Source organism: Pan paniscus, chromosome X, assembly GCF_029289425.2.
Source record: "Pan paniscus chromosome X, NHGRI_mPanPan1-v2.0_pri, whole genome shotgun sequence".
Taxonomy (NCBI): Eukaryota; Metazoa; Chordata; class Mammalia; order Primates; family Hominidae; genus Pan; species Pan paniscus.
This window is the reverse complement of record NC_073272.2, coordinates 72,442,996-72,466,621: the sequence shown is the minus strand read 5'-3', so window position 1 is coordinate 72,466,621 and position 23,626 is coordinate 72,442,996. Positions and strand designations below refer to the sequence as shown.

The window sequence follows — 23,626 nt, the reverse complement described above, 5'->3', positions numbered from 1 at the left end:
GATTTCACAGAAGCAGAAACTAGAGTAGTGGTTACCAGAAGCTGGGGAGGGAAGGGGGTGTGGGGCAACGGGAGAGGTTGGCAAAAATGTAAAAAGTTACAGTTAGACATAAAGAACGAGTTCTGGTGTTCTATTACACAGTAGAGCGAGTATAGAAAATACCAATGTAGTGTATACTTCAAGATTTTAAATCTAGAAGATTTTAAATGTTAACACTGCAAAGAGATGATAAATGTTTAAAGTGATGAATATGGTAATTACCCTGACTTGAAGATTATACAATGTATACAGGGGTTGAAACATCACACGGTACCCCATAAATATGTACAATTATGTGTAAGTAATACATTTTTAAATCATGAATGAAAAGAAAAAGAAGTTTAAGAGTGTGCCCGAAACTCTTACAGGTGGAAAGCTCTGTAAGGGTACAGCTCATTACTGTGCCGCCAGCCCTCAGTGTGATCTTGGCGCATGGAACTATGGTGATTCTATCCCCAGTGTGCAGAGTACCTCTGACACCTAACTCAATGAGCATTTATTAAATGTAAATAAAACCAACCAAACAAAAAGAAAACTGAGGTAAATACGAACAACCTCACATGGTTGTGGTGAGGCCTGAATAAAGCAGTCTGTATGAACACCCCAAATGAAAAGTGTCCATACAAGAAGACACAGGAAACAAAATGCAAACACAAGTGAGAGACTGGGAGCAAACATCTTCCTCAATTATAACAGACTAAATAATCACATTTGCAATATACAGAGAGCTCTGATGAGACAACTCAAGAAACACATGTGAGAACAAACAACAATAGAAGAGCTAACAAACAATCTGAGCAGGCCATTTATAGAAATACAAATGGCCACTATGAAAGGAATAGGAGCTCCACATCACAAGTCATAATGGAATTAAGATAACAGTGAGATTCCACTTTTCAAACTGCAACTTGACAAACATTTAAAATTATAATGATACCAATCGGGTATCATATACTGAGGTTCTGACGCTGGTAGTGTGAATTGGCACAGATTCACGCTACGCGCCAAATGTGCACTCCACATTTGGAGTGCCATTTGTCAGGGATTAAACAGTTTTAATATATTTACCCTATGGTGCATCCCCAAATTCTTTCTTCCTCCTGACACCAATCATAACTAGAAGTAGGGTGGGAAAACTGATGCTTCCTAGACCAGAGCCCTGGGGGCTCAGATGCCACTGTCTCAAGGCCCATCACAGGGTCCTAAAAGGGTTCTGTCAAGCCCTTGACAGACCCCTGGGCATCCTCAAGGCCAGGACCTTGGAAGGCTCCCGTAGGCTGAGCCTGAGCCTTGACTGAGCAGCCTGACTCAAAAGTTACAGCTAAAAATCTCAGGGCTCCGTGAGACACAGTTTTCTACATCCATGCTTCCCTCAAGCACCCTACGTTGGCTTCCACTAATGCACAGAAGAGAAACCTGGAGTTTGATTGTGGATCCCCAGCAATGCTGGGGTTCGGCTCACTGGGAATTTAGGGGTAGTTTCAGGGTTGTCTACTCACTGAGTTTCTTGACATGAAGATGGAGCTGGTGGGGGGAAAAATATAATTGGCAAGTACCCCGGTTTGAATTTCAGTAAACCTTAAAGAGAACAATGCAGAAATAGATCTTCCCTTAAGTCTTTAGGCTTATATAAGTAGAGTAATGTGAAAATCAGAAACCATCACTTTCAATTCGTCATTTAATCATCTACATGAGAGTCGCGTTGTGGGGCTAGAAGCTGATTAGAGTGGGTTCAAGGGGGAGTCGGGAGAGAGGAAAGGGAAGCGATGATACTAGTCAATGAGGCATCTCAGCACTTGAGGGAGTTTACGAGAATGTATCAACTGCTTGAAAAGAGCATACTCATCTACAGGAGGGGAGGGTGAAGATCCAGGCCAGGGACACGGGGATGGATTTTCACGGGGGGCGGGGGGGGGACAGGCCCTGAGCCAGAGGCCCAGCACAATGAAGAGTTCTGCCGGCCTCTGACAATAAGTCCTTTCAGACACCACATGTACATCGCACTTCTCAGAAAACATGAACTTCACTGGCATTCCTGCTGCTGCTGAGTCCTGATCTGACCGTATGGAGAAAGCCGCATCCCCCAGACTGGTGCTCTCAGCTTTGCAAGGTGGGCAGCTGCAGTTTTTAGCCTTCCCAAGGAAGAGCAAACTCTTGAGGACCTGGTGAGCCTGATTTCCCTCCAGCGTGGCAGATAGTCAGCCCCAGGAGAGCTGGGATCTAGATCTCTAGAGTTCATTGCTGTATCCCCAGTACCTGCAACTGATCCTGGTGTACACATAACAGGCCCCCAGCGAACACCCGATGAATGAAGGAAGCAATGTTAGTGCTGGCTAGAATGATTTTTCCCTATTTTCCTGAACGGAACTGGCTCAGCTAAAGACACTATGCCCTTGGTTTATTTTGCCAACACCATAGAGGACCAGGCTTGCCCAGGGAACCTGCTCTTCTGAGAGGGTGTTGGAGGAGCTGGTTCCAGGGAGCCCTGACATGTTTCACCAAGTGCTTCAGGTGAGAGCCTCTGCCTCTCTCACTGCTCACCGCCAAGCCCACCAAGAGAAGCTCAGGCCAGGCCAGAATCCCCAGGGCTCCCAAGGGTCCAATTGTCACTCTGTTTTCCTCCCTAGGGGAGGATACCGGACACTCGGAAACTGAGACCACGGGGGCCGCAGGCACAGAGCCGTGAACGGTGACCAAGCCCCTTCGGCTGCTCCATGCCCCTGCTCACCCCAGTGGGCCTGAAATACATACTGGCACACTTGACTCTTTTGGTGTTATGATATTTGATGTCCCTCTCCACATGAATATCCACCTCCTGTGATTTATGGTTTGCCTCTTTCGGTGAAGGTGGCAGGGAAGGGGGTCGCTGTGGAGAGAGAGTTAGGCACGGGGTACCTAGCCAAATGGGTTACTGTCCTCGTACCTTGGAGCAGTACTGCATGTCCCCCAGTCACTTTTGCAATAGCACAATGGTTGATGGACAGTAAACATGCTACTGGTTTCAAACACTTCATATAGGGTGGCTGATGGGCACTGACTGAGTGATAGCCCTTGGGCCGGAGAGGAGGGCTGTAGGTTGAGGGACAGGGACAGGGAGGTGAGGTCAGAAGGAGAGAAGATGTCACAGAATCCACAGGAAAGGCTTCAGAGGCATTAAGTTATAATCTGACCACAACAACCCCCACCTCAACCTTGGAGAGAGCCCCTCCAGCACATGGCCTCATATCCATCACCTCAGGTTGTTTGTCCCTTATTATGACACCGTGTCTCTTTGTAAGCTGCCCCTGATATATATTGCAAGAAAATAGCAGCAGTGGGAAGAGCTGAGTCTGGTGGATGCTTCCCAGAACTGGAAAAAGCCCAGGCTTCTCGGGGATGGCTCTGCTCCTGGCTAAGGTTCTGCCATGGGAGTCCAGCCACCTGCAGTCCCGATCCCCACAGCCTAATGGAACCACTGGGTTCCTGGGAAACTCACAAGTTCACAATGCCAACCCCCAGCTTGACGCATTTGGCTCTGAGACACGCCTGGGAAATGTGGAGTCCAGGGGTCCTGAGAGCCCCCTCCTTCTCTTCTGTTTTCTACTTTTAGAGTATTGTACTACTGAAATATTCCAAACCTACAGAAAAACAGAGAGAAGAATACAGCAGCCACCATCCCTACTTAAAAATGCTTTGCTATATGTGCTTCACATCTCTCTCTGCTTTTGAGTTAAATACATTTTGGAGACACACAAACCATCCCCAATCTATACTCACTCCTCTCCTCCCTAGAGTAGGTCCCCCATCTTAGGCGTCTGAACACTTCTGGGTCTCCACGCAGCTTCAGAGCAGCTCCTTCTCTGGCATGGGTGCTCCCACGTTGCCTTAGAGATGTTTCTGTGATGCCTGCTGGAGAACATGGGGGGATTCTACCCAGAATCCCAACCCAGAGGGTAAAAGCAAGAACATCTCTGCAGCTTTCACAGATAACTCTGGACCCAGCCCTCTCCCACCTGTACCCGTGTTCTCCTGAGGTGGGCCCTGTCTCAGTGGGAGAGCTGAGCCCTTCACCTCTGTTTTACCAGGAGAGGCCTGGAGCACCATCCTGGGTCCCAGTCCCACCCGAGTGATGGGTGTGTGCTTCAGTCACAGGGAGCAGGTCCATTTTCAGCTGCTGTGACATCTCATGGGCTCAGTGGCCAGGAGTAGCTGGTAGGTTTGGGGAGGAAGGCAAGGCCAGGCAGACTCGAGTCCCGGGCCTGCTGGAAGAGAGGTGGGATCAGATAGATGCAGGCCACATAGCACAGTCCAAGGTGGCCCATCAACCATTTGCTCCGTCAAGGTGGTTGATACCCAAAGGGGCTCACTATACTGAGGTGGGTGCAGGAGCAGGTGTGGTGGGCAGCCTTTCAGAATGGCTTCCAAGGATCCCCCTTCCTGGCACCCATGCTCCTATGGAATTCCCTCCCCTTGAGGGTGGGCTGGACCTAGTGACTTGCTTCTAACCAACAAAATTTGGCAAAGGTGATGGCGTGTCATTTCCATGCTTAGGCTATAACAAGACTGTGACTTCTGACCTGCTGGCATTCATTCTCTCCCTCAGGCTCTTCCTGCACGCGTGTTTGCCCAGATGGAGAAGGCCAGCTGGCGAGGAGCTGATGAAAGTCTCTGGCCAACAGCCATAGAGGAACTGAGGCCCTCAGGCCAGCGACCCACTGGAGCCTGCCAACAGTCACATGAGTGAGCTTGGAAGTCTATCTTTCCCCAGCTGAGCCTACAGATGAGGAACTGGATCCTGCCAACAGCCACATGAGTGAGCTTGGAAGTCAATCCTTCCCCAGTCAGGCCTACAGATGAGACTGTTGTCCCTGGGCTGGCAGCCTTGTGAGAGACTGGGAAGTAGAGGATCCAGTTAAGCCATACCCGGATCCCTGATCTACAGCACTCTCAGAGAAAAACTGCTTATCATTTTAACTTGATATGCTTGGGGTAGTTTTTTATGCAGCAATCAATAACAATTAAGACAGCAGGAATATCTGGGGGCTAGGGACCGGGTGCAAGACACAGAAGGCTCCATTAAGGCTGGGAGGGGTTCTCAGGTGCCAGGGTGGTGCGTGGTGCACCCACGTTTTAGTCAGACCTGGGGTCAAGTCCCAGCTTTGTCAGTAAATATCTGTGTGACCTTGGACAAGTATCTTGAAGTCTCCGGCTCCAGATTACACCCTGTAAAATTTGACTGACATTGAACTTGCAGGACCGTTGGAAAGATAAGTGTCAGCTTATGTAATCCACACGACAGAGTGTCTGATGTGTATTAGGCCCTCAGTAAGTGGCAGCCATGAGTAGTAATATAGTTGACCTGGGACCCTGCATCCTCCTCTTGGGAGCTCCCGGGTGACTCCGGGTCATTCCAGTGCCAAAAAACAAAAACCAAAACCCAAAAACAGTGCAGGAAAAATATCTTCCTAGCAAGTAGGACAAAGGCGTCTGTTCTCCAGGAAGAGAGGCCCATCACAGTGGATACTTTTCCAAAAATTCTGGTGTGAGGGAGGCAGCCCCAGCAGGCTGCAGCTCATAGGCCATATCCCTTATGCAAAGGACCAAATGCTCTCCTCCCTCCCTCCCTAGATTCCTCTCTTCCTCCCTGCCCCCATCCATCCCTTCCTCCCTCCCTCCCTCCGTCACTCCCTTCCTCTCCCTCTCCTCACTTTCTCTCTCTCTCTGCCTTCCCCTCTCGCCGAGGCCTGATTCCAATATCTTTACCCCACAATTCTGCCTCTTCACACTCATTTGACCCCTACTAGAAACCCAGCCCTTCTTTATGTCATCCTGGTTTTATTCTAGATGAACCCATATCAATGTCCTCATTATGCACTGTTTGCCAGCTTCCCCAGCCACACAGGATGGTATCCGATCACTGGCTTCTAGGGAACAGCTTGGGTGGGCATCACTCTGACCTCACCATTGCGCTTTAGAGTTGGTGTGTTTAGAAGGCCCAGTGTATGCACTGTAGAAAACTGCACAGGGACGGGAGCCCAGGACTCATCCTGGACCAGCAATGGAGACTTCCTTCTATACCATCCAGAGCCAAATGAGATGATTCTGTGAGAGCCCCTTTCTATCCAGGACATTGTCTCTCATCCCTCAGACTTTCCATCTGGACATCTCAACTCTGCTCCTCTCCTACAGCCTCGTCTCTCTCCACAGCGTGGCTAAAATTTGCCTTCAGTACCCCCAAAAATAACTGTTAATTCTGCCCTGCCTCAGGGCCTTTGCATTATGGCTCTCCTCTGGAGCCACCATTTCCTTGCTCAGCCTGTCACTTGTCCTTTTGATCTCTGATGTTCCTACCCTCAAAAAGAACACGTCCTTCTTCCCTTGGTAACATGTCTCCCCTCCACCATGCCAGTCCCAATCACAGTCTCCTCACTTGACTGTCTCACCATAGTGATACATTTTCTCTCTGTGTTACCTTGAGGAAGTTGCTATACCTTTCTGGGCTTCCATTTCCCTATCTATATGATGAAATATTTGACTAACACACAAACATACTGTGTACTCTTCTCTATCATAGCATTTCTCATGCTAGACTGCCCCCTCTGGCAGGTTAATTTGCATGACTGTCCTCACCCAGGTTCTCATCTCTGGAGCATGAGCTCTGCCTTGTTAGTCCTGGAACAGCCAGTACCTGGACACAGGGCTTTACCTACAGCATGGCACCAATAAACCTTTATTGAAGAAAACAAATCAATGAGCATGTGTCCACTAGAGCTTTGCTGTGCCTGGACTCTCTGATCTGGGATAAGGGTGAGGAGTATTCCTTTTATTTCCTCTAGCTTGGAGCCCAGAGCCTCCTGCTCAGCAGGAACCAGATGTTTTCAATGTCTGGACTCAGAGCTGTCGTCCTGGAGGTGCTGAGGCCTTTTCTCCAGTCCAGAAATGAATCTGGGCTGGCTGAATGTAGGTAGGGCAAGGGAAATGAGACTGTGTGGGACACAGATATGGATGAAGCTGCCACTCTAGCTTAAGAGGCTCAGGCCCAGGGGACAAGATTTGAGGCCACCTTGTTCCCTCCTTCCTTCCCTTGGGCTCGGAGGGAGGACCCTTGTCTGCAACGATACCACCGTCCAACCAATCCAGTGGGTTACGAGGGGCCATAACTTGGAAAACAGCAGTCAAAACCCAAGTGGTCATAGGGGATTTAATAGAGCAGGGCTTGGTGTCAAGGGGACCTCACCTCTAAAACACACACACACACACACACACACGCACACACACACACACACACAGAAAGAGAGAGAGAGAGAGAGAGAAAGACAGAGAGAGAGAGACAGAGAGAGCTAACGCCAGCCTGGAGCCCCCTGTTCACCACCCACCAGAGGCTGATTCACACACCAACACAGCCTCACACATTATATCCTCAGAGGCACAACACTGCTGCTGATTGGGACCTGGCTGCCATGAACCGCCTCAAGCTGTTTGCTGTGATGACCCATTTGCACAGGCTCTTGATTTCTAGAACCTCTCAGGTTCAGGGGAAGACAGGTTTCATCTGTCAGTATTAGTCACAGTGTCCTCACTTCACCGTCTCACCATAGTGATACATTTTCTCTCTGTGTTGGGCAAGTTGCTATACCTTCCTGAGCTTCCATTGCCCTATTGACATACTGAAATCTTTGGCTAAATGATCTCCAAATTCTTGTTCTTCTCACACATTTAGTGACCCCGTGGCTTAGGGGACTACTACATTCACAGTTACCTGCTGTGTCAGCCAGCTGCCTAGTTGCAAGTCCCCTGATGGCACTGCTGCCCTGGGGGCTATTATGCCTCCCATGAGCCCCATTGCAAGTATTTTCAGTATCCTCTAAGGATACCCTCACTACCCCCTAAGATACTGCATGACACCATTGGCATCTCACCCTGCCTAAAATTGCTTCTTTTCATACCCCAGAGCTACAGAATGGGTGGGCAGCTGACTAGAGTCTCCCAGGCTAGGTCCTTAGGAGACTATATATATATATGTATCACTATCTTATGTCCCATGACAGACTTCAGAAACTCTAGGCCAGGGCCTGGATGCAACCCAGAAGATCCTCAAGGGCTGGACCTTGGAACTCAGGCTAGCCCCTGATTGAGCACCCTCATTCTAGAGAACTGCAGCAGAGGAACTCAGAGTCACCACTGGGACACACGTTTCTGATCCAGCACTGTTTCATGGTAGCCAACCTTGACTGCTACAAGTGCACAGAATAGAAACTGGGTCTGCTTATTTGCAGTTTCCAAAATCACCTCAGTGGCCTGGTCTTTGTGCTTCAAGTGCTGTTCCTCCTCTCCCTTTCCCTGTCTAATTTCTTTCCTCACGCCTTTCAGGCACCTGATCCTCTGGGAAACCTCCACTGACTCCATTAACATCCCCAAGGCTGAGTGGGTGCCCTGTCTGAGCCTTCTCATGGACCCCGAAACTTCCTCCTGTCACTCTCTGTTGTACTCTGTTGTGCCTTTCTCAGCCTCTCCCCACCCAGCCCACTGGAGGCGACATCTGAGTATGGGCTTGCAGGCATGACCAGCCCTGGACCTTCACAGATTCTGTAAGGAAGGCTTTGTCTCAAAACCTTTTATATATCAACCACCAGATTAGCAAATAGTTAAAGGGATGAATAACATCAAGAGCGACGGTGAAGGACAATGAACACTATCCTACACTGCTCCTGAGAGAATAAATTGCTGCCACCTCTTTTCAGATCCATTTATCAACGGTTACTCAGTGTTGAAATATTTGTAGGGTTTTGTGCCAAAATTCTATTTATGTGTATCTCTTCTAGAGCGACACATCCTCTGCAAACAAAGATATTGGAAAAACTTTTGAGAACTTTAAAAGTTGAGGAAAAAAATGTGAAGGTCCTTGTGTATGGAAGTAGTTAAAGAATTATGGCATATCACTTAGAACACTATGCAGAAGTTAAAAATGATGAGACAGTTCTCCATGAACTGACAGGAGAAGTTCACCCAGACTTGCTGTAAAATGCAAAAATCAAGTGCCACACAATACGTGCATCCTGAGCCAGTATGTATCTTATGGCCCCATAAAAGACAAGCATATGTTTCTATTAGTGCATGTATGTGTATGTAAATGCATCGATTGAGGAATTTTTGAGGAAACGCATTAAACCATTGCTGAGGGGGCTGGTGATGGAGAGGGGTGGACAAGGGAGACTATTGTTTTGTCTGTATTGTTTTCGTACACAAGGATTATTTGCATAAATAAGACAGTATTGTAAACAGGTGATATACCTGTACTTACTAGGTCTTTAATAAAAAGAAACTGTTATTATTTGTCATAATAAGAATCACTTCGCCTCTTGCAGGAGCTTCTGCGAAACTTGCGTGCAAGTCAACGAAATTGTATTGAGATCCTCTCATGTACCCAGTGCTTTCACACATATAATTTACCTGTAATTTATCCAGTTCAATCTCAGGGCTGGCAAAATCCAGTTGACCCCTACTCCCTGTAACAACCACTCCAAATTAAAAAAATCAACTTTTTCTTGAATCCCTACACACTTGTTTAATCTCAGCTGAGGGAGACATGGTATAAAGCTACGAGGGGCTGACCTCGTAGCCTTTCTCGATATAAATCCCATCCATCCACAGGGTGGTGCGGGGCGGGTCTTATCACCATCACTCACAGCCCTTCCCTGACTCTTTGCAGAACTCTGGGTCCATTCAAGGCAGTTGCACAGAGGCAGCTTATTTTCTCAAAGGAGATTCAGAAAAAAAAAGGAAATGTTACTGGGCGGGACAACAGGGTTGTCCACCTCACCTGCCATCAGGCTTCGGGGACTGAGCAGCCTGGCCTCCTGGGCCAGCCCGGGACTCCTTTCTTTGAAAAATCGCTAGGTTGGTGTATTAGTCCGCTCGGGCTGCCATAACAAAATACCACAGGCTGGGTGACTTAAACAACAGACATTTATTTTCTCACAGTTCTGCCAGCTGGGAAGTCCAAGATCAAGGTGCTGGCCGATTTGGTTTCTGCTGAAGGCTCTCCTCATGGTTTGCCTCCTTCTTGCTAAGACGTCACATGGCCTTTCCTGGGTGCATGCAGTGCAGAGAAGAAGAGACCTCCCTGCTACCCAAATGTCCCTGCAGAAGCACAGTTGTCACTACCTCGAGATACTGACAGATACAATGAGCTCTGTGGCGTCTCTTCTCATAAGGACACTAATCCTGTAGGAGCAGGGCTCCACCCTTATGACCTCATTTAACCTTAATTGCCTCCTAAAGCCTCTAGCTCCAGATACAGTCCCATTAGGGGTCGGGGCTTCAATGTATTAATTGCAGGGCGGGGGAACGCAATTCAGTCCACAGCAGTTGGCAAGGTTTTGTGTTGCGGACCCTCACTTTCTGGCGTTTCTGATTCCCTGCTGTTCAAATGTCCCTGCAGAATCACAGATGTCACTACCCTGACATACTGACAGATACAACTGTGGCCCCTCATCCTGCCTAAAGCCACCTACTACCACATCCCAGGGTTACTAATGAGGAGGTGAACTGGGGCTCCTAGCCCAGAGGCCCGGCTGATCGATGTCACTGCCTTAAGCGTCATCATAGACGTCAGAAACCCTGGGCCAGGCCCTGGGTGCACCCTGGAATAGCTTAAGAAGGCAGAACCTTGGGATGGTTCCCCAGGAGTGATTCCAGCCCCTGAGAAAACTCACTCAAAAACTGCAGCAGCAGGGGCTCAGGGACTCCGTGGGGCACGGTTTTCTCATCTTGTTCTGCCACCTGGTGGCAGTTGGCTGCGTCTACAAGGAAACAGGTGGAAGCTCCATAAAACCTGGGCCTTTCTTCCTGGGAATTTCCAGCAGTTTGGAACAACCTTCCTACTTAGAAAATGAGTTTCTTTATATGAGAATGAAAGTTGTGCTGGGAGATGACAGTGTAGTCACTTGGGTCTTCATTTCTATTCATTTTTTAAGTTAACAATTTAAACCTAGCTTTTATTAAGCATTTAAACACAACTTGCCGGTTTGGTCATTTTAATCACATAGCTAGTCATATACAACCATAAGAAACATTACTTTCACTTGTTCATTGGTTCATGTTCAATTGACTCCTAAGTTTCAGTGGAGTGGTGTAGGAGAAAGCCTAACTGGAGTAGATTCAAGGAGAGAAAAGGGAGATAGGACAGACAATGAGACCTGCTCACTTCTTGGAGGAGTTTCTAAGTATTTCACAACACTTGCCTGGAAATTCACAAGATTTTGAGGAGAATTTTTGTACACGTCAGAGGGAATTACGTATTTACATGAAAGCTAAGGGCTCTTTACCTCTGATTTGCACACGAATCCTATGAATCACAGGGCTGTCTGAAACCATTTGAACCCTCCTCTCTGCAGCATACGGTACAAGTGACCGCTCAGGCTGTGTTTCAGCACCTCTAATGTTGCTAATCTCATTACCTTACAAAGCCAGCGATGGCCTGGCTGGTGGGAAGGACATCTTCGTGTGAATCCCATCTGCAGCATCTGTGGTCTTGTTAACCTCTTTCCCGGCTCCTTCCCCTGACCTTGTCTCTCTGCAATTCTGGGTCCATCTAGAACTCTGGTGTGACACCCCAAGAGCAGACGTGATGGCTGAGGTCCAATCATAGGCTTTTAGTGGATATGTATTCAGGGGCAAACACATAATGCTGCATTTACCTCCACACTATGAAGATATACAGAGCCTTCAATACACATCGATTACTCATAAATGTCTACTTCTTAGGTATCAGGATCACTCTTACAATTTCATCTACAAGGTCCAACTGTTAAATGTGAGAAAAACAGTGCACAGTAATGTGACAATAGTGTCCACATGAATGAAGTAGTTCCAGTTTCCCTGGGACTGAGAGCTTTCCCGGGACAGGGGCCTTTAAGTTTTAAAACCGGAATGGTCCCACTCATGGCAAACTAGGACCATGTGTGACCTTGGCATGCAATGAACCATTCATGGCCAAATAAAATGAGCTACCTGTAGAAGACCTCTACACATCATGTTCTCTCGAGGAGGACCCTCGGGGCTGTTCTGCTCAGCAAGCAGAAGCGTGACTCCAGCCTGCTGGGAGGGCCAGGAGGAAGAAACAAAGGAAAGAAAGATTGGAGGAGTGGGAGTAAGAAACACAGGAACAGACGGAATGTGACATACCAGAAATGTATCCCTTGCTGGAGCACAAGGCTGTAGGAGGGAGGGACGATGGGGCAGGGGCAGAGGGGCTGAATGGGGCGTGGAGGGGGCAGGCCCTCGGCCTCTTTGCACCCGGCAGAGTGACGAGCTTCGCCGGTGTCTTCAACGAAGTCCTGTCGGTCCCTACCGGCACATCACACACTCCTGGAAGCATGATCTTCACTCCCTTCCTTCCACCTGCTGACCTGGTGAGTCTGGCTTCCCTCCATTGTCCTGGAATGTCCCCTAGGAGGCTGGGCTTTGGTCTGTGCAGGTCACTGCTGCATCCCCAGCCCCTGCAAGAGGGCCAGAGACGCACACAACAGTTGCTGGATGGGGTGAAGGAAGCCAGGGATGGGAGGGAGCATTAGGATCTGGCTATTTAGTCTGTCTTTCAGAATGTGAAAGGGCTGCAAAAAGACCCTGAGGAATGGGTGGCTGTGTCTGACGCCACGGAGGACCCATCCGGTGGCACAGGCTTGCCCAGGGAACCTGCTCTTCTGCGAGGGTCTTGGAGGAGCCGGTTCCAGAGAGCCCTGGCATGTTTCACCAAGTGTTTCAGGTGAGAGCTCCTTCGGAGCCCGCCTCTGCCTCTCTCACTGCTCGCCACCAAGCCCATCCGCCTCCCCTTCCTGTTCCACCAAGAGAACCTCAGGCCAAGCCAGAAATCCCCAGGGCTCCCGAGGGTCCACTTGTCACTCTGCTTTCCTCCCTAGGGGAGGATACCGGGCACTCGGAATCTGAGACCACCGGAGCCACAGACACAGAGCCATGAACGGTGACCAAGCCCCTTCTGCTGCTCCATGCCCCTGCTCGCCGCAGTGTCCCAGTCACCAGGCCTGAAATAAATGCTGGCACGCTTGACTGTTTTTGCTTTGTGGCATTTGATGTAACTTTCAACACGTCGGGTGAAGTGGGGGTGGTCAGCTTTGGTGGTGGTGGGGTTGTGGAGGGAGAGAGCTAGCATCTTCCTGAGCCCTGTTAGGCTGTCCGCCCTCCTCCTCGAGGCAGCGCTGCTTGTTCCTGGGTCCTGGTGGCGATGGGCTGTGGCCAATCAATGGTGAGTTTTCCACAGCTGGCAGCTCGGACCCTGGTGAGGCACTTACATGCAGGAATGACGACGGAATAACATCTCTCTTCCCCCAGCAATGCGCACGGTCTTCATATCGGAGGAAAACTGGGCAGTGTTTATATGCAGAGGCGGGAGGGTCATGTGGAGGAAGAATCTGTGGATCTCAGAAAAGGCATTAACCCCTAAACTGACAAAGAGCTCCCAGGTCCCCCTACCCCACCACAAGACAGAGAGCCCTTCCAACAGACGACCTCGTCTCCACCTACGCGTTGCTCATTTTCATAAGAGGAGGGCTTCATTTTTTCTTTCTTTTGCCTTCCTGAGGTGACCTTGATATGTGCTGCAACACAGTATCAGCAGGAGAATTCTACAAAGGGGGTTGGAGCATACTTGTTCCTTTAACCTGTTAGAAATTGCAACACAAGCAATCACCAAGGTCAATGGAGAGACGGCGGGCCTTTCAGACACACAGTAATGGGTGGGAGGACCTCACAGAGGCCCACGTCAAATTACATTGATCTGTTCACTTTCTGAATGAGGAGCTGAGTCCCACGGGTGCTCCCAGAGTGGGGTCCTCAGCTTTGCAGGCTGGGCAGCTCTAGTGTCTCAGCATGCCCAGGGGACAGCAACACTCTCGAGGACCCACTCCCACAGGAGGCTGACCCATCCTCCCTGCTGGCACATTCTCTTGCTTCTCTCTCATTAAGACTGAAATAAATCTGGAAGTGTTTGGTGGTTTTATGGGTCAATATCTTTTTACACCTCTTGAGAAAGATATTTAATCGAGATAGGGTTGGCTGTTGGAGATGGAGAGGAGCTTAAGACATACATACGTATCTGGACTCATGTATGTGGTTATAGTCATGGGACAGCATTGCTTCTTCCTAAGTACCTGTTAGGACTGTGACCTATAGACAATGCTTTTTCCACAGGTATCTTGCTATGGCCTTGAGGAGGGCAATTCAGTGTAACAATGCAGAAAAAATATCATCTCTCCCTGCCCAAATGCATATACCCTTCATAACTGACAATGTTTATTGGCTTCAAATGGAGAGCAGGCGGCTCGGGATTTTGAGGAAAGGCCTCAGATTGAGGTACACATAATCAGCTCCAACTATCCCCACCCCAAACTAAGACAGAGCCCTTCCAAAACCCTTTCCCCATTCACCTCAGATTGCATGTTTTCATATTATGATACCCCCACCCCCACTGCGCCACCCCACCACCACCACCACCTCCAGCCTTTCCTTGACGCCAGCAGAGGAATGCAAGTGAGGGGTTACAGTGTAATATTCTCTGGATCCTACATATCCTAGGGTAGGCCCTGAGAGAACTGGTGCCAGGATCCCGCAGTGTTTGTGACGAAGGGCACAAAAAGGCTTTGCAAGGCCAACGGGCAGGGATGTAAAACATGCATGTCAATCTCTAAGAACTGAAGATAATTTTAGGCTAGTTATTATGATCACTATACCCACCAGGACCATTCTAAGGCATGGAGAATACTGGTCCTTTGAAAACCACGCTGGTGCTGGCCACTGTAATTTTGGTAGGGTTTGGCCTTCATCAGATCCTTCCCTGCTCAGGAAACCTCCATAGCTTCCTGGGCCAGCCAAATCAGGTTTGAGCCATCAAGGCTCTTCCTGGCTTCGCTCCAGGCTAGTCTAGACTTATCTCTCACCCCTACAAACAGTTTTCCCTCTGTATAAACAGGATAACTTATCCATTCTAACATCTAGGCCTTTGTTTCTTAAAACAACAACAGCAACTAACCGTAGTCATATAACCCACTGAGCTCTGTCTCTCCCAGGCTTCAGGGGCGAACATCTGCTCAGTAGCTTCTGGGAATCAGCTCCGGTGAGTGCAACACTTACCCCCTTGCCCATCACTCCTTACGGATGCTGAATGTAAAGCACCTGCTGTGTGCACTGTAGAAACTGCACAGGGACAGGAGTCCAGGACAGCTTCTAGGCATGCCACAGGTGGAGTCTTTTCTCTGGCTCATCCAAGAGCCAAGAGCAGCTGCTTTCCAAAGAGTCACTTTCCACTACACGTTTACTTTATTACTATTATTTTTTAATCTCTCAGCTGTGAAGTCCACCAACTGAGGATCCTGGCTCCTGTACAGGTCCCCACCCCCGGATCATCTCTCCCCAGTCTCCCCAAATTCTAACCTTCCAGTTCCACTGAAGAACATGGAATGCTCCCGATGCCCACAATACCCTGCCTCGGGGACACACTGCACTTACTACTCCTTCAGTGCTTCAGATCTCAGATGGCATCTCACTACAAGGAAGCCTTCCTTGTTCCCAGACATCCACCACCCAGGGTTAAGTGTCTCTCCTCCGGGCTCCCATACCACCTGGTCCTTATCCTCATCCCGGCAATTAATACATCAAACTGCCACATCTGGCTGATTTACTTACATGACAGCCCCATCTAGACTCTCAGATGTGGGGCAGAGGCTGAGTCTGGTGCATTCCTCTATCTCCAGCGCCCGGCACAGTGCCTCACATATAGTAGGTAGTCAGTAAATGTATGTTGAATAAATGAGTCAATGAGCAAGGTGTCTAATTCATTGAATTTTTATTTTTCCCTACATTCTGGAGAACTAGGCAAATACAAGCAGAGAGCGGTTGTAATTTTGTGCAACAGACACTGACCGGCTTTTTATTTTATCTTTTTATATTTGGGGGAGGGGGGGAATGATTGTACTGGTAAAGTCTCTCAAACCTCCAAAGAACAGCTTATTCCAATGCTATAATAAGTTACAGGCATAAAATGATATACTCTCCCAATTTCTTTTATGAAACAGCAAATCTCTCCTGCTAAAACCGAAACAGAGAACAATAAAACATTTGACCAACGTCATTCATAGACCTAGATGTTCAACTTAAGTACTCAATCAAGTGTCTATGGAACAAAGGATTTTGAAAAAATGCTTAGGTATGGCGTTTGTTTCAACTCTGATATAATTCTGTCATCATGTAGTTTTAACCAGTTTATTTCCTGTAAAATGATCATCATTATAAAAAAAAGTTAATTAAGGCAAACAAAACTTTGCAGTATGCAAATTGAAAGCTAAATCACTGAGAAAGACAAATAGAACTGGAACACAGATACCATGGGCGGCAGGTTCTCCCTAACCCCACTCTACCCCTCGACTCCTGAAAAGTCAGGACCCCAGCACCCACTGCTGTGGGGTCCTTTTGACTACCCACAGCAAAACAAAGTGAAGACTCAGCCCCAGCCTTCACTGCTGGCAGGAGGAGTCCCTGACACTAGCCTGAGATTGCAACCACACTGGCACTGTCCCAGGTACTGATACTTGCTCCAGCCATGGCTCTAGCCCTGGCACTGGCAACTGGCACTTGCATTGGTGCTGGTGCTGATGCTTGCTTCAGCCATGGCATAGGCCCTGGAACTGGAACTGGCACTAACACTGGCACTTGTCACGTCACCAACGGCAGCTGCCATCTCGGGCACGGGGTATCTCCTCCTCTTCTCTCAATGCCTCATTTACTGCCACGGAAAGGAACTGGGGTGGGTGTCATTCACTTTGGCCACAAACTCCGGGACTTCCATCTGTCTTGTTTCCTTTGAGAGCCCCCACAAGAATACCTAGAGCGTGGGATTGCTGTGGGACACCTATTCGTGCACCAGATACTCCTGCTGCACACTAGCTTTGGTGATGAGCTTCATGGACTCCCCAAAGACGAAATGCTTTTTAGACGAAATGTGCCTCCAACACCCTCAACACCTCCCAGACCACCTCCTCGGGGACACAGCTGGCCTGCATGAAGATCGAGTCCAGAGTAATCATCAGGAGCCGGGTCTTTGGTGTGCCCTGGTCGCCTGTCAGGCCCCAAACCAGGGCAGGATCGATTTTTCTGATCAAGACATAGGAGTGCTCTGCTGGATCAAGTTCCTTCAGATAGAACCCAAAGACTAACTCGGGGAGGTCAGAGGCTTTCTTGAAAATCTCAGGGAGGAAGCTCCTGTACCTTTTGATGACATACTTCAGCATGTCTGCCCTTTTGATCGCCACCGTCTTCCGGTTCTTAACCAGCAGGTACTGCACCAGCTCAGCTACTTTCTAGCTCACAGGGCCCCTGGGCATGCGCATCAGGGATGTCGGGGGCCGGAGGGGTACTGCGGGGGCGGGGGGCGGCGGGGGCGCGGGGCGGGGCAGACAGTTGCCTAGGGGTTTCTGGGGTCCACAAAGGAACTTTCAGAAGCACCTGAGCAGGGGCTCCATGCCTCAGAAGAAGTGCTCCCAGGGCTCCGGGGAGCACTTGGTGTCCCCGCTGCAGGCGCCCCCGTGGGGGTTTCTTGGGCAAGGAGGAGAGGAGCAGGCCACCGGGCCTCTGAGACCCGCAGGCCCTGGGTGTCACCTCTACCGCGGACGTTCTCACCTGCGGCTTTGGCTGGCCCAGGAAGCAGGAACTCTGGGAAGAGATGCGCGTCCACGGGCATTCGGCGGCCGGAGCGCTGTGTGCCAGGCCGCGAGGACAGTGACGTCGCCGCGGCTGCTGCGGCGGCTGCTAAGAAGACCCGGAGCCCCAGGGTCTTGAGTCGGAGACCGCCGCCCTCAGACCGGGAGGAGGAGGAGAAGGAGGAGGAGGAGGAGGAGGAGGAGGCGGAGGAGGAGGAGGCGGAGGAGGAGGAGGAGCAGGAGGAGGAGGAGGAGGAAGCGGGAGGGGAGGGGGCTAAGCCTCCGCCGCCCGGGTCTTCCCGGAGCTGTGGGAATGGGCGGGCGTCGCCCCGCAGTGCCTCTTCTGGCAGAAAACAGTACCGCAGGCTACAGCCTGAGGGATGCGGGGGCGCTGCTCCCAGAGGTGGGGCTGCTCATGTGAGGCTTGAAAGAGACCATAAGCCTAAAAGCCAGGCCCAGTGTAAGCGCTTAGTAACTGTTACCTGTTGTTGTGATGAATCCGATCATTCTGGATTATCTTCGTATCCCTCCTTCTCTCCTGTGGAGAAGGCTCCTAAGAGCGTAGGCATTTCTGTCCAGCGGCTGCCTCTGCAGCTTCCTCTTCAGATCATCTACCTGAAGTTGCTTTGCTCAGTGCCTGGCCTAGAGTAAGCACTTAGTGAGTTTTCCTTTGCGTTCGTTTCATTATTATAGTGTACATCGCATCTACATTGCTTGCACCCTGTGTGGTCATCTAGATGTGGAGGAAGGACCCGGGAAACAAGTGACCTCCATGGAGAACTGAAGATGTGTTTCCTTTTCTTTATGATCAGTGGATCTGGGGTGCACAACATCAGTTCTCTTGCGTATTCTTTCTCTCCTACACAGTCTGGAAAGTTATTGTTAACTGTAATCTAACTTTGCAAACCACCATTCCTATAATGACATCCTCTTCTTGCTTCTCTTACTCTCATGTCACTGCGCCTCATCCTTTCTCTACAGAGCGCTCTCTCCCATTTCACCTCTCATCTGCGATTCGGGGACCTTAAATCGACTCCTGCTTTGAGGTCAGCCCCTAGGAAGCCTGCAAATAAATAGCAAGAAGACTCCTCCACCCTAGCAAGTGCATTCTCTTATTGTAACCTGGTACAACTTAGCATTCCTTTCTTTCATCCTAACCTTTCTAGACAGTAACCAGTATAGCCTCCTCACACATAACAAAACGGTCGACGTCGTCGTTGTTGTTGTTGTTGTTATTGCTGCTATTGAGACGGAGTCTCGCTCTTGTCACCCAGGCTGGAGTGCAGTGGTGCGATCTCGGCTCACTGCAACCTCCGCCTCCTGGGTTCAAGCTTCTTCTGCCTCAGCCTTCTGAGTAGCTGGGATTACAGGCGCCCGCCACCACGCCCAGCTAATATTTGTACTTTTAGTAGAGACGGGGTTTTGCCATGTTGGCCACGCTGGTCTTGAACTCCTGACCTCAGGCCCGCCCTCATCGGCCTCCCAAAGTGCTGGGATTACGGTCGACTTTTATACAGCAATTGTTATACCTCGAAATAACACGTACTAAATTTCCATATAATGTCCACGCTTGCACTTCAAATTTCTTCCATTGATCTAAATTCTGTTGTTGCTAATTCCGCTATAAAGATTTAGAAATTGTTTTTGTGTGAGTAGAACTAACTCCCCCCTCACTATTCTTCTTTTACAAAATTTCTTCAAAATATTTTGGAAAATGTCATCATCTATAAGAATTTCAAAATCAAAGTTTTCAAGTTAAAAAAAATTCCCTGGCTTGAATTTTAACTAGAATTTCTTAGGACTTATAGTTTACTATGAGAATAATTAACATCTCATTAACATGAGAAGATGGAGGGTCCTCAGCCACAAAATATAGCATGTTCTTCATGTTCTTTCATTGATTCTGCTCTTTAATCAGAGTACTTCAATCACCTTTTAGTTTGCTTTATATAGCTTTTGCATAATTCTTAAGTTTGTCCATGGCAGTCTTTTTAGTTTCATTGCTGCTATGAATTGTGTATTTCCCATTATGTCTTCTAATTACTTATTTCTGACATATAGGAAGCCTACTGGTTTTGTATACTTTGGGGCATACGGCCATCTTAATATCCCCTCTCCTTAATTAGAATGCTTTTTCAGTGGATTCTCGCACGTTTTCTAGGTAGGCAATCACAGTCTCTGCATGTTATTAATACAGTATTCATTTTCCCTTTTCTTATTACATTGACTAGGACCGTGGTACCCTGTTAGCTAATAGCGGTGATGTGAAACTTTTTTGTTGTCCTTGTTCCCACTCTTAACGGGAAGGACTCCGTTCATTTGGGGCTAAATATGTTGTTGGTTTTGGATACCGATTGTGACATTTATCAACGTGTTGTCTGTCAGGTCCAAGTTACTCCTTCTTTGCCCTGCTTTGTCACACTAGAGATGATCCTTGTGAGTCTTTCTCCTATGCCAGCTAACAGAATGTTAGGCTCTGGCCATAGAGAGCACTGGGGGTGACCCTACGAATCCCAGCAGGAAAATTCATCCCTCCTGCTAGTAGCAGTCTCCCGTTTGATGATATTCACTGAAGGAGGTCAGAGACCAGTGCAGACAAGCTCCAGCTGCACCTCCAGACCATGATTTCCCCACTATCAGTTGCCTCTGAGCAGCTCCAGCCTTCCCATGCACCACCACCACCCACCACCTTCCTGCCTTGGTGGTCTCTTCTACAGACCAGCAAAGGCCCACACTCTCTGGTAAGTTTCGACACCACTGGCAGGCTGCAAGTTCTTTTGGCAGCTACATCCTCTTCAAAGAGGTCTGATTCTCAGCTCGGGAGGAACAGTGAACTCTCCTACTCCTTTATTGCCTGCTATTCCTCATCCTAGAGGTAGTAGCTGCTCTTTTGCAACTGCTACTCCTGGACCCCTTAAAGTTCTCTTTTGTGCCTTTTAGGAGGTAACCCCCTTCTACCACTTAGCCATGTTTTCTACTCACTGTGCTCTGTCCAAATAACCTGCACGGTTTCCGTCTCCTGGTTGGGCCCCGACTCACATACCACTTATCAACCTGGAGATGTTTCCCTCTAAACCAAACTTTCTAGCAGGCTTTCTTTTCTTCTTCACCTTCGCCGCCGACTCCTCCTCCTCCTCCTTCATCTTCTTCCTCTTCTTCTTCTTGTTTGCAAATGTACTTTAAATTTCATCAAACGTCTTGTCATTATCGATCAAATTATTCCCATGGTTTTGCTTCCATAAGGGCTTTTTATATTTAAAGAAGCCTGGAAAAATGCAGACAACACAAACAAGAGATATGCATTAGAAATCATTGCAATGAGCAGGGCGCAGTGGCTCTCGCCTGTAATCCCAGCACTTTGGGAGGCCGAGGCACGCGGATCACGAGTTCAGGAGATCAAGACCATCCTGGCCAACGTGGTGAAACCCCGTCTCTACTAAAGATACAAAAATTAGCTGGGCGTGGTAGCGTGTGCCCGTAGTCCCAGCTACTCGGGAGGCTGAGGCAGGAGGATCGCTTGAACCTGGGAGGCAGAGGTTGCAGTGAGCTGAGATCGTGCCGCTGCACACTCCAGCCTGGTGACAGAGAGAGATTCTGTCTCAAAAAAAAAAAAAAAGAAAGAAAGAAAGAAAATAAAAAAGAAATCATTGCAACACACAGTAGTGGGAATCATACAGATTTCTTTAAAACTGTCCTTGGTGAGTCTTTGGCTGCAGACTCTCATTAAGATACTGTAAGTACTATAGAATCCTCTCTACATTGCCCGCTGAACCCAACTGCTGGCCATGCGGAGGGTTTTAGCCTGTGAGGTGAAGGAGAGCTCTGTTCCCTGGAACGCTCCCCACTGTAGTATTTGTTCACAACTGTTCTCTGTTCTCCCCACGACAAAGTCACCCAACCTCCTCAAAAAGCTATCCAATCCACTACTCTGTCCACAGACAGACCTGAGAGGGCCTCTGCAGGCCAAGGAAAGGGGAAAAGCCAAGGCCAAAATGCTTTACACTTTTGAAGAGGGGCCACCAGAGGATGACCCAAGCTGAGAGCAGTGTGCTTGCTAGGCATACTCAGGCTGAGTGACGCATTCAAGCTTCCTTCTCCTCATGCTCTCTCTCTGCTTCTCTCTGCAGCAGCATAGGCCTGTGCCCTGCCTCCCTTTACCGCCCCACACACTGCTCACACTGGCCCGCTCTAAAAAAGTAAAGAAAAGGTAGAAAACGGGCAAAACTTATGGACCTACTCCCCAGAGTCAGAAATTCAGATGGCCAACAAACCTGCATGTTGTACACATGTACCCCAGAACTTATAGTATAATAATTAAAAAAAAAAACAAAATCTTCAGGCCGGGCACAGTGGCTCACACCTGTAATCCCAGCACTTTGGGAGGCTGAGGAGGGCAGATCTCTTGGGGTCAGGAGTTCGAGACCAGCCTGGCCAACAGGGTGAAACCCTGCCTTGACTGAAAATACAAAAATTAGTCAGGCGTGGTGGTGTGCGCCTGTAATCCCAGCCACTCAGGGGGCTGAGGCAGGGGAATCGAAAAAAAAAAAACTCTTTGATCCCACCAACAATCAGGGAAATACTCATAAAACGACAAAGAGATACAATTATTTACCCAACATAGAGCAAATCCATTTTTAAGTAGATTCATATCAAATATGGCAAAACACAATTCTAAAGACTGTCAATCAGCTGTAAAATTTTAAATGCGTATACACTCAACAACAAAAATTCACTTATAGGTATTCATCCTTCATATTGGTACCAAATAAAATAATGGACTCCCAGTTAAGCTTGAATTTCAGATCCACAGCAAATACTTTTTTAGTGTAAGTGTGTCCTGTATGCAATATTTGAGGCATTCTTACACTAAAACACTTACTAAATGCTAAGAAATTCAAATGTAACTGGGTTTCCTGTACTTTTATTTGCTAACTCTGGCAACCCTAATCCTAGAGAACCACCCAATCCTATGCACAAGGAGATGTGTGCAAGAATTGTCATTGCTGTCTTGTATATAATGGTTACCAAAATTGAAAATAACAGAAATATTCATCAATAAGAGAATGCTTTTAAAAACTACACTGTGACTAACTACCATGTGTAAGTTGAAAGATTAAGGAAGATTTACAGGTATGACGTGAAAAAACATCTATTCTTGAGTTTTGAAATGTTGAGGAACAATATATAGGATTGTCATCATTTAGTCAGACAAAGCAGAACTCAATTATACATTTCCGTGGGTAAAAATACACTAGTGTAAAAGCATAGAACAGGTCTAAAAGGATACTCATCAACCTTTTAAGTGTGGTCACCTTTGCTACATTTATTTTTTTGTGTGTGTCTTTTGTTTTTGTTTTTTGTTTTTTTCCTTTTTCTGGAGAATGGGGTCTCGCTATATTGCCCAGGCAGGTCTCGAACTCCTGGGCTCAAGCTATCCTCCCGCCTCTTGCCTCCCTGAGAGCTGGGATTACAGGCGTGAACCACCACGCCCGGCCTAAGAGTGGTCACCTTTGGAGTGGGGCTTTCTATTTGGGGGGTTGGAAGTACGTACTTTCTATCAAATGTCCATCATTGCAACACTGACTTGCAGTGCCAACAAATGTTAAACTTATCAAATTCCCTACATGCAAAGGTCTGTCTCTGGGCTTTGTGTTCTTTTCTGTTGACCTATTTATCTCAAGAGCCAGCACAACACTGTTCCAATTAGGATATCTTTATCATACACATAATTTACATTATGGCAAGTTCCCCTCTGAGTTCTTACTATTCAGAAATGAGTAAGATTAGCTGCATGTCCTATTCTGTTCCGTCCATAAGAAAATTCTCAACTGGCAAGTTCAGTTTGACCCTGGTCAGGAAACAAGGGTCACCCATATAGTTCCATCCCAGCTCTGTTCATT

At 48.2% G+C, this 23,626-nt stretch overlaps 2 protein-coding genes across 5 annotated transcripts in view; one reads left to right on the top strand and one right to left on the bottom strand.

Annotated features, from left to right (window-relative positions):
* LOC117977537 (doublesex- and mab-3-related transcription factor C1) overlaps positions 1-17,841 on the bottom strand; it is a 71,216-nt gene extending 53,375 nt beyond the window's left edge. Inside the window, exons 1-3 of one of the 3 annotated variants that reach the window (XM_063601805.1) lie at positions 17,707-17,826; positions 4,090-4,277; positions 3,796-3,924 (exon numbers count right to left, since the gene is read on the bottom strand). The gene's annotated coding sequence lies outside the window, so the exon portion shown is untranslated. Of the gene's footprint in view, positions 1-3,795; positions 3,925-4,089; positions 4,278-17,706 lie in introns of all 3 variants that reach the window. The other 2 variants (XM_063601806.1, XM_034949467.2) reach the window with 2 other exon arrangements.
* On the top strand, positions 12,124-14,414 carry LOC117977539 (protein FAM236A). 2 transcript variants are annotated; one of them, XM_034949474.2, is made up of 3 exons: positions 12,124-12,431; positions 12,621-12,784; positions 12,939-14,414. In XM_034949474.2, exons 1-3 carry the CDS (start codon positions 12,210-12,212, stop codon positions 12,964-12,966), a joined length of 414 nt encoding a protein of 137 aa, XP_034805365.1. In that variant the 5' UTR covers positions 12,124-12,209; the 3' UTR covers positions 12,967-14,414. The 2 variants fall into 2 exon arrangements, with proteins under 2 accessions (XP_034805365.1, XP_034805364.1); XM_034949473.2 differs by having other exon boundaries at positions 12,609-12,784.
* Positions 17,842-23,626: the final 5,785 nt, after the last annotated feature.